Here is an 11,447-nt window from a genome sequence, read left to right as displayed (position 1 = left end):
AAATAATCCTTTAGTAAGTTATTTTTTAAGACTAAAAAAGGAGGTACTCAGGATTGCTTTGATGCATCTCACATGAGATTTAATATACTGATTTTTACAAATATTATTTCTCTGATAACTTCCCTTTAAGTCATTTACAGAGCATAATTAAGGCTTGTTTCCATTACAACTAAGGCATCATAAAATCACTGAATTTCATCACCAAAGTTTTTTCTTGCATACTTTGGATCTTTCTGTGTTTATCTTTTATACTACTCCCATTCTTAACACCTGGAATAAAGCTCCTTCTTCCTTCTCTGAGTGATTTTTATGCTGCTTAAAATTGACCTTTTTGTCATTATTTGCCAGTTATCCCTGAAACAGCTGCTGCCCTTTTTTCAAGTTTTCTCTGTAGAAATTTAAAGAATTGCTCCTTTCCAATAGTCTTAGGAATTTATTTTTACCTGGAGCCAAGGCTACAGCTACACTGGATAAAGGTGATCTCTGCATTTTGATCAACAAGTGCATTAAAAACCCATGCAGTATGACTGGATCACAGGAAATTGTTCTGCAGCCCAGAACAGCAGGGATGATACTCACAGGTGTTTGGATCATCATGGCTCTTTGATCTCTCATGGTTCTCACAATATCCAGAGGATAAACAGGCTGATTGCACTCAATGAGACACATGGCTGTCTCCATCGTGATCAGAACCCCTGTCCGGCCAATCCCAGCACTGCAACAGCAACAGAAACACAAAGTGGAAAATGAAATCAAGTGTCTGGAGTACAGCTCGTGCTTAAAGAGCTTCCTTCTCCTGGATTCTCAGGGTTGCCCATTGTGGCTGCCATAGTGCTGGGGCAGGGACAGGACTGGCTGTGCCTGTGTCTGGAAGCAGCCTCAGTGCTGGCTGAGCAGAGCAAAGGAAGTGCCTGACCCAGCCAATCCCCGAGCTGAACTGACAGATGTGTGCCAGGATCCCTTACAAACCACACTGACATCTAGGGGACAACAAAACACCAGTGCAAGCTGGACACGTTGGGTCAGCTGGACCGTTGCTGAAATGGTTTCTGCAATGTTGGGCCAATAAAATCAAATTCATGTCCTTCAAGCAATGCATACCTTCCTATTTCCAAGTAAAACAACAATTACTAGAAACCTCTGTAGGGTGACAATAAGGATTGTTTTCCTGTTATTAAAAAGAATACATGATAGCAATCCCTTTCAAGACAAGGAAGTACCATAACATACACATCTCAGAATGGAAAAACTATCAAGAGAGCTTACAGAAAAATATTTTTTCCTTAAAAATAAAACAAATCTAAAGATTCATCTACTTTGTTTTATGTACACATAGGCTTTTCCATAAATGGCAGGCCTTGAAGACTGAATATTTAGCCTTGAATTGAATGAAGAGTTTCAAATCTTTCAATTAATATTGCATTTTTGAAATGGACAACAAATGTTTCTCCATACTGGAATATAGGAACAAATACATATTTTGAAATGCTGGCATTATCCTAACTCATACAATAAATCAAATTATTTGGATCTTAAGTGATTAATATAAACATTTCAAACTTTGAAAGTCACTTGTTCTGATTTTAAAGAGTTACTTCAAATTAATTCTAGCTAAACTACTATTTAAATCTTTGTCCAGGAGGTGGCATTAAAGCTACTCTATATTTCAGTGATGTCATAAGAATTTTAAGACAAGCTGTACATGTGCTGGTTATATAAAATGATTCAGTAATATTTATACTTCTAGCATTTATATGTATAGAACTTGAGTGCAGAATGCTTTATCAAATCCAGGCACAAACAAACAGTAACTGTCAAAGAACCTAATGACTCATTTTACAATTTCAAAAGATTCAGAGGGCAACAACGATGGAAAATGTGATCATTTCCCTACGACACACATGAGGTAGGGGAGGACTCTTCAGCTTAAAGAATGCAAACACTGACTGACAGAGTAGAACACTGAGACAGGGCATGAAAATCATGAAGGGCATGGACAGGATGGGTGGTTCCTATCTCATCTAGAACAAGAATCAGAAACTGTTCAACAAAACTAGTAAGAACTTGTAAAGATAAAAATAACCACATGACACAACATCAGAAACTAGTGGTTTATGCAGCTCAATCTAACAAAAACCTTTCCAATTCCTTAAGGTATTGGTTGCTTTATAATCTCTATGGGTTTGGACCATTTTGTTTTTAAATTATTATTATTGTACAAAATAAAATAATTTTCTATTAGCTCCTTGGATTCCTCACACTGAAGTTGGTGGCTTAGTCCTGAAAACAAATGTTGTTGCACTAATGTCCTGTCCCATTATACTGAAGAGATGTTAAAAATAGACTGCATGCACCATATGGAGGAACACCTGGGCTCCTTCTGCTTGACTCCCTGCTGGAATTTGGTTATATTTCCCAACAGCCACCAAGTTGGGCCAATTAGGTAAATTATGTTCAACTGTGATAATCCATCTCTTTTCTTCTGTGAAACATAAATTTTTCATAAAGCTTCAGTTGCACATTGAAATTATCAGTTTGGAGCTGAACTGGTGCCTCCTTGAGATGAATGAAACTGTTCCTACTCTCCAATGTTGTTTTTCCAGTGTTTCTGCACATTTTATAACATAGAGGGTGTATTTGGCTGCCATTTTCACCATCTTTGCACAACCATATTAACCAGAAGTATATCAATAATGGAAGCTGAGAAGCAGTACCAGTTAAGACACTGGCATTCTGGTACTAGTTTCCTTAGTCAGTCAGATTCACCCTGACCTGCATAAACCAGAACTTGAGAGCAGAACTAATGAAATACAATTTCTGATACACAAGGTGTATTTTTCTTTTTCTTTCATCTCCTTCAATAAATGTCCAGTTTACTTGTCGTCTTCAAATTTGTTTTATCCCTAACACTTCTCAGCTTCTCTCTGAAAAGAATGATATATGCCTGGCTCAGTAACACTGACTCTTTGGGGAGTATTCAGAATTGAGAGGTCAAATATTCACAGAACTGCTCCCCAAGAATTGTGATAGCACATGTTCATTTGAAAACAACTGGTATTATTCTAGTTTGCCAATCAGGTATTTTAAACTGATTAAGGTCTTGAAATTCACTAAAGGAACGGAGAATGCTATAACAAAGTATTGCACAAGGAAAAGAAAAATTACATTTCATGTGTATGTAAAGATCTAAACAACAGTTATTTTAACTCATGACAAAGGTAAATTGTTGAGAAAAATGTTTCATCTTAATGTAAGTATCAAAATACCACATAGCCTAAGACTGCAGACTTGAGAGAAAATGTGTTTTAACTGATCTTTTAATAAACCACCCACATTTTCCACTATGGATTATTAACACAGCAACTCTAGAGCTTTGTAGAACAGGAACCTATTTCTCATGGTTAGCAAGTATCTTTTGCCATTTCCCTGAATTATTATGTAGATTGTTACCACAAGCATTTAAATTGGAAAAAAACCCCAAAACATCCCAGCAAAATGCCTGAACAGATCAACACATGTTGCTATTCAAAATTTTGCTTATTGAAATGTGATTACCACATTAAATATTTGTTTTATTTCAAGGTTTGAGTTTTCCTGTCATCCCCACAGCAGATACTATTAAACATTTATTTCAGGAACAAAGCACAGAACAGCTATTTGATGATAAAAAGTTCCCTTTGATGATTTAATAAAATGGGAAAAAAATGTGATACCTGCAGTGAACAACAACAGGTTCTTCTCTGCCAGCCCTCTTCTTTCGCACGAGACACACGAAGTCGAGGAAATCGCTGGAATCGTCAGGAACGCCATGGTCAGGCCATGCAATGTACTGGATTTGGGTCAGCTGGCGGCTTTCCTCTTTCTAATCAGAAATATGAAATTTCATCAAGGGTAATTCTAGTCCCATTTTTAAAAAGCACCAAAAACAATAATAAAAAAAATCAATAGTACATTTATAGCAAGTTGTACCCATAATCAAAGTGGCTTCAGGCAACTAGCAGTGCTTTGTGAGAGCTAACCATCAGTTATCCTGGATTTTACAATTACTTTTTTTTTTTCTTAAACGTAACAAAGGAAATCCAAAAATGCTTGCATCTTCAACAGGTGAAAAAAATTACAGAGCATGTAATAGAAAAACAGTTAAAGGATATCAGCAATCTAATTGAACACTAGATGTCAATAAGGTGGTCATACTCTTAGCAAACCAAATTTACCAGAACGAGATAGCATCTTACAAGATCAAATGACAGAAGTGGGGTAAGGAGGGGAGATCAGACACAAAAGCTTTCCTTCAGACCCTGTGTGAACAGCAGCAGTGTTTTGGCTTGATCTGACCCACCTACACCTACAAGGCACAATGACTTTGTTTCCCCCTCCCTCCCGGCCCTTGCTGTGGTATCACAAATATAATCAATCGGCCTCTGGTTAGGGGAGGGGACAGCCCGGGCAACCAGAGTCGAATTTCAAAAGAAGAGGAGCTACTGCACTTTAAATAGCCTTTAGGCACTGAATCATTTACAGAGATTCCACGGCTGATAGCAGATGAGCAATTGTCTCAACAGGACACAGGGCAGGAATTTTAACTGCAAATTGACTAAAAGGCAGCTCTAAAAAAACTGGCTTCTCAACTGGTAACTCAAGCAGTGAGAAATAACTACATGAACTAAATTCCAGATACTCATTTCCAAACATTTCTGACATTGAAATGCTGGCTGGGAAGGCTCTGAAAACTACATATGCCCTGAAAATCGTGCAGTGCATGTCCAAAAAGGTCCTTGTTTACATGTAGTTACCACTCCAGATTCATCTTTCAGCAGGATTTATCTTCCATCTTCTAGCACATACTGTTCAAGATGGAATTAAGAACTATTTGCCTCTACAAAGACTTTTCATCACCAGTGTGATGATGAAACACCTCTAATGTCTCACATGTTCTGAAAACATCAAGGGAATAACAAGTTTCTCAACTTCTTTTATTACTCTTTTTCTTTGGCCTGGTTATGAAATACACCAATAAAAACTTTTAGGATAAATGATATATCCTTCATGTGATCCAATTAATATGATTATGAAAAATGAATCTCAGTGATATTTTCACTTATGAAAAGTTTGTTATTATTTTATGGACGGAATTTCTCCTAGGAAAGTACATGACAATTAGTTTTCCAGAGGGTTCTAGAAATAAACAGTCTCATTTATATGGATATGCCACCAAGTTGAAAAGAAAATCTACGTATGTTTTAGGTAGTATCCAAGGATTCTGCAGAATAATACATGAAAATATATTAAGATTTTACCTCCAGATTAGTCAATGTCATTTCTCGAAAGACATAAGCAGGATTTCCTTCTTCTGAATGGCAGGTAATCTGAAAATTCCCATATGATGAGCTTCCTGATGGCTCTGGCCAGTACTGATGGCATTTAACCTAAGATCAACACATTTTTAAAGATGCCCGTGTTTAAATTCAGAGTATAATCTTCATTTCCTCTAGTTTTTATACCTTTATTTGTTACAGATTATTTTGATCATTTTGTAAACACTGTTTAATTACTTACCAAACAGACTTTGTTACCTAATTACTGTTTATAAAATAAAGTGTCACAAAGATTTCCTGTTTCTCTTTCCAAGAGGACACATGCACCAGCTCTTGCAGTTAGTTTAATTGAAGATGGAAGCCTTTAACTTCCATTACAATTTTTTTAAGACTTTATCTATAAATATTCCATCTTAACACTTGACTGACAAAGATGCTGCTTTATAAATATTTCTGACCTCCAAAATCCTAATCTGATCTTCTCAAAGTACATTTATATGGGAAAAGAACAAACAAAAAAAAAAGGGAAATACGCAACAAAAAAGTTGCTAAGCTAATGCAGAAAATAAGCGGATGAGGATGGTGGACTTCAGGGACTCCCAATCAAGTCCTCAAAAGTGAATGAGAACTTCAAACATTGATTTTCTGAAATATGGTTTGAATGCCTAATGACAGAGGTCATTTCAGCTCAAGTGTACTTTTGCATTTGCAACCCACCTGGCGAGTCTTTAAGAGCAGCCAGATTTGCAGACTTCCTGCTCCACTGAGACATCCCGGCATGCAGTGGGATGGTGATGTCAGAAGCCTCATGATCAGCTTTAGAGCAGGGAGTCTGCCTATGGGTATAAGACAGATAAGGCCTTTTATTTCATTATTAAGCAGCTCTCTAAAGAACTCCACAAATATCATTATTGAAGGGGTGGGGGTACCTCAGAGAACTGCTATTGCAAGTCTGTTCTTAGCAGATCTGCAAAGAAAACTCCAAGTAAAAGGGCACTTGTACTGAAATTCCCTCTAATCATGGTTATTTGGGAGCAGGCAGCATCATGCAAACTTTGAGTCACTGAAAAATGGCTTAAAACCACTGCAACTTCCCTTCAATTATTTTAACTCTATATAGAGTCCTGACCTCACAGCAAGTATATGGTTGTTAAAAAGTCAGAATACATACAGACAGCTGAACTACAGTCCAAGTCGGTCAGAACAACCAAAACCCATTATAAATCCATCTTCAAAAGAAACCCTGATATGGAGGAATTCCACTACACTGAATTATAGCAGACAGTCATTTCTGTCCACACACTTAACCAGCCAGTGCTACTGTGAATGCTCCAGACTAAACCAGTAACTCAGGAATTACACTGTGCATGACCACACTGGATTGTTTTGCCTATCTCCAAAGGATAGAACTGCATGAAATCCAAAGCTATTAAGGAGAAACTACAGCTTAAACCAAAACCAAACAAGCCAAAAAAAATTCACCTGAGGCCTTTTATAGCACACACACAATTATTATTACTAATTTTAACTCTTAATTACTCTATTACTGGTATTCTGTTTTAACACATTTCATATACAAATAAAAGGGCAATGATTATTTCACATGATTAAACAAATCTTTATAACAGAATAATATTTTATGGGAAATTTTAGAGTTCAAGTTTTAGGAAAATCCTTGATAAGACACCCATCCAGGCATGGGATATTAACCCTACAAAGCTGTATTAGGCTGCCTTAAAAATTAATCTCACTACATATCAAAGAAGTACTCTATGAAAACTGATGGAACTTCTTGGAGTTCCTTCATTTGAAGTTTGCAGAACGAAAGTTGCATGAAGCTAAATTCTAGATGCTTTTTACTTTACAATAAAGAATCTAACAAAGCAGACTGAAAGCATTTGAGGAAATACATGAAGAGTTAAGTGCATTTCAGGACTGAACAAAGTTTAACTATTGGCTGCATTAACAACACCAGAAGGTTTAAAATCTCAGACTCATCATTGCAAAAGAAGTAGGAATGCACTGTTCTTATGAAAAACAGTTACAGACTGACAGAACAGTTGTGGTTGGAATGGACCTTTAAAGACCATCCAGTCCAGCCCCTGCAGTGAGCAGGGAGCTCTCCAACTACACTGAGTTACTCTGAGCTCCATCCAACACGACCTTCAGCCAGAGAGATGAACATTCACCACCTCTGGGCAACTTGTGCCAGTACTTCACCACTCACATTGTAAAAATTTCTTCCTTGTATCTACTCTGCCTACAATTTTCTAGTTTAAAACTACTTCCTACTATCCCCTTGACATATTATATGCCATCACAATATATTCCTCTAATTTTTTAAAGGCTAATCACCAACAGCTGGTTAGAAGATTATGGAAGTGGCATTTAAGGAAATGTTTGACTTACTCTGCCCCGTTCTACTTGAGTTGTTAGCATCACAACCATGGAAGAGCCTTGCTCCCACGTCATCTGCCAGAAATCAGGACAAGTGTTCGGTAATGGACCTTGGCAAGCAATGTACTGGTTTATTATTGTGGAAGAAGGGATTTCCATCTAAAAGAAGACAAAGTCATTATTTCAATTCCTACAGCAAATAAAAGTCAGGCATCAGACATTTACAGTTTAGCAACTAATTTTTAAAAAAAGCACCCATGACATTAATTCTATTTCTTACAGGCTAGCAAATATGAATTGGCACAGATAAAAATTCTTTAAGTGTTTCACATGCAAATTACTACAAAGATTCAAATACACTTTACTGACAGTCATATAGTTGCCATAATGAAGATTAATGTGTGAAAAAAGATATTACAGAGCAGTTGGCAAATAATTCAGGTGCAACTATTTCTTGCTCTGTGGCTTTTTGACACTAGCTTTTAAAACACAGATCTCAGAATTTAATATCTGGAGTTTTTTTCATTAAAGTAAGTAGCTGTAATTTTTCTGTTACTAACAATGAAAAAAATAAGATACAAAAGAAATTGATGCCAAATTAAACTTTACTGTTGTTGAACACAACTGTCAGGAAAGTAATCAGAAAAGAAGAATTAATTGCTCTGGAGAGGGTTGGCTTCAGTTTGCATTTTTCACATTAAATGCAGGGCTAGACTGGAAACATTTCTGAAAAGATGTGCCACCAAACATTAGGAAGGAAATATATCTACAGGAAATTTCAAATCACCTGACTAGAGGCTTAGTATTCCAGCCTGAACTAGATTCATGAAAAAAGATTTTTAAAATTAATTTTTTCATAGAAAAACCATGGAATAACTTAATATCAGAAGCACTTCTGAAAAATACTACTCACATTTATATAATTTGCATTGATGTAATCTTCATTACTTTTTAAAATAACCCGTGTAGCATCATCTGAAGAAAAAATTCAGGAAGATGTTACTAATTTAATTTAATTTAGATGTTACTAATTTGTAAGCACAGTAAAATACTTTCAGAGCACATACAGACATAGCAATACTTACAAGGCGAAATGTCTCTGTATCTATTTTTGGAAATGTTTTGAGGTAATCTGGCACAAGACATTGTCATTCCAGGCTTTTTCCTATACAATTGCTAAAAGACAAAGCTGATGGTCAGAACATAATAAATGCAATAGTCTCATTATTATATTATTTGCTCTAAAAAGAGGTGCTTTTTAGAACATAAACTATGGAGCAACAGTAGTTTCCACAAACATGAAAGTACTTTTAAAAATAAAGTACTATAAATTTAGTTATGCTCTGGGATCACTGAAAATGACCAAGATGTAGCCAAAACTTGGTTAAAGACAAAATGAACATTAAATTTCAATCTTCCACTAGAACATTAATCCAGAAAAAAAGTAGTTTTGTATAGTGGTAAGTGAACTCACTGATATGGACACCCCACTTGGTAATTTGGGACAAGCAGATTATGTTGTGTACAGGCATCAACCTACATTGCACTTCTTTCAGTTAGAATTTTTGTTTTTTTCCCCAAATGTTCTTCTGTATTCCAATAACTTTAGAGCAAATCCTGGTTACTTTGCACTTTTCCTGCACAAAATTGCTTTTGAGAGGTTCCTGCCCTTTCATGCCTTAGTCATGCATTGCCACAACCCTTGTGCTACAAAAAATATTAGTGAAATGATCCAGATTCAAAAAAAGCAGTTTAAAAAACTTTTACACATTGAACCTGCTAGGGAGAATAAAACTTGCATTAAAGCAGAATTCTTAATAATTTAGAAAAAAAAACCTGCTCTTTCTAAATATAAAAGGAAATTTTACCAAAGTTCTTAAAGACTAGTACATAAAATGTATTTTATAGATATATGTTGCAAAATACAATGCTAGGTCTCCATTTGGTGAGAAATTCACAGAATTTGCCCTGCTGTGTTTTACAAACCTACTCTTTCCTGCTTTAAGCCACCTGATCTCATGCATTTAAGAGGGATATCACCAAGGCACAAGTCAGTGCTGAAGAATGCCCATGGCTGTCAGCAGCTTAATGCCCCACAGAAAATACACCACTGTTCTGAAATATGTCAGTAAAAATCAACCATTTATAAAAAACACAGTTACATCAGCCTTTAACATTAGGGCAGTATTTTCCATTGGTTATTTCACCTTCCCTCATCAAGAATGCCTATAGAATGTCAACAGCTCAGTGTCATTCAGTTTCTACAGCAACTTAGGTATGGAATGAAGGCCTGAGTACAGAAAAGATATTTTGGTACACATTCTTCAGCCTTCATCTTTATGAAAGTATTTTATTAGCATGTCCCTGATAACCACAAGAAGTGTAAGTAAGTAATCAATAAACTATTTATAAAACTAAACCCCGGGATTAGATATTCTTAATTTGCACATACAATACAGGATTGATTTTTTCCCTTGGTTATTTTTCTTTTGAGAGTGTAAGGCAATTGTTTTCCCAAAGAATGCTGACTGTACTGAAATTTATCTGAAATCTGCTTCATTTAAAAATAATTGCTGTCCCAAAAGAGATGGAACTTGCCCCCAGCTCCAGGCAATCCAGTACTCACATCAAACTGAGCCAGGACAGTTCCAGTGATGAGCCCCTCTGCCAACTGAATCATGGACTCCCTCAGAGCATTATCATCTTGATGGACACCATCAAGGGGAGATTTCTCAGGGATGTACTGAAAATCAGGCTCACTCTCCAGCTTCTCTTCCACAACATCGTAGACAGCTACAACAAGAAAAGGTATGAATGCTCTGAAGATGCTGTTTGACTAAAGTTAGCTATAAGTTATTTATTTAAAATAGCAAAACTACCACATTTCTCCTGTAGAAAAATCCACAGTTATAAGCACATTGATTTTAGTCCCCATCAGCAAGGACAGGGAGCCTTTACTGATCATTATAATCCATGACAAAACTATTTTTTTCTTTAGTTCAACAGTAATTTTAAGTGAAAGCCCATCACTGACAGGTAAAACTTTGATCAAAACTCACATTATACCCTGCCTTGTCTGATATAACTCTCAAATCTCAGATTCTCACATCATGCCTCTGGTATCATTATAGCTGCATTTATATTTTACTTGCAATTCACTCAGAACTCATTTTAGGCTTCAGTAATTAGGGCAAGATGGGCAGACCACCTGAGAAAATTGCATTTGATACATGGCATTATAAAGCTATCAGTGCTCTATGGGTTTCTTGCCTATAAGCTCAGAAATTATACCCATCCTCTGCTACACATAACAGATATATGCTGTTCAAAAGCCTGTTTTTAAATTACTTTACATCACTACAAAGAAGGAAACTGGCAACTCCTCACTTCCACAACTTACATGTTATTATCCAGAATACAAAGATAATTAACACATGCAAGGGGAAAGACAGTTTGTTTTAGAAAATGTGCAAACAAAGCTCATAATTTTGTCTGAAAAGAAAGTAAGCACACAAAAGCTGCAAGAGAACTTATACACAGAATGACAGCACATGTAAGTGGGGAGTGCAAATTAGTGAAAAAGGGAAAAAATTTATGAGGTGAATGAGGTACTCTGCAAAAGTAATTTCAATTGTTCCAATTAAATGTCAATATTTTTCACTCTGCTTTTTCCTCTCCAACTCCACTGTAGGTAGGAGGTGCAGCAGAATTAAATCCAGTGCCCATCTGCTGGCC

At 36.2% G+C, this 11,447-nt stretch overlaps 1 protein-coding gene across 2 annotated transcripts in view; it reads right to left on the bottom strand.

Moving 5' to 3' along the window:
- PTPN4 (protein tyrosine phosphatase non-receptor type 4) overlaps positions 1–11,447 on the bottom strand; it is a 113,274-nt gene that overhangs the window by 8,460 nt on the left and 93,367 nt on the right. Inside the window, exons 20-26 of one of the 2 annotated variants that reach the window (XM_074548757.1) lie at positions 10,339–10,505; positions 8,798–8,888; positions 8,626–8,687; positions 7,725–7,871; positions 5,298–5,426; positions 3,714–3,862; positions 580–715 (exon numbers count right to left, since the gene is read on the bottom strand). In XM_074548757.1, the coding sequence (XP_074404858.1) occupies positions 580–715; positions 3,714–3,862; positions 5,298–5,426; positions 7,725–7,871; positions 8,626–8,687; positions 8,798–8,888; positions 10,339–10,505 (881 nt within the window). Of the gene's footprint in view, positions 1–579; positions 716–3,713; positions 3,863–5,297; positions 5,427–6,032; positions 6,152–7,724; positions 7,872–8,625; positions 8,688–8,797; positions 8,889–10,338; positions 10,506–11,447 lie in introns of those variants that run through there. The other variant, XR_012582005.1, reaches the window with a different exon arrangement.

Source organism: Zonotrichia albicollis, chromosome 10 (assembly GCF_047830755.1).
Source record: "Zonotrichia albicollis isolate bZonAlb1 chromosome 10, bZonAlb1.hap1, whole genome shotgun sequence".
NCBI lineage: Eukaryota > Metazoa > Chordata > Aves > Passeriformes > Passerellidae > Zonotrichia > Zonotrichia albicollis.
This window is presented reverse-complemented; position numbering and strand designations above follow the sequence as displayed.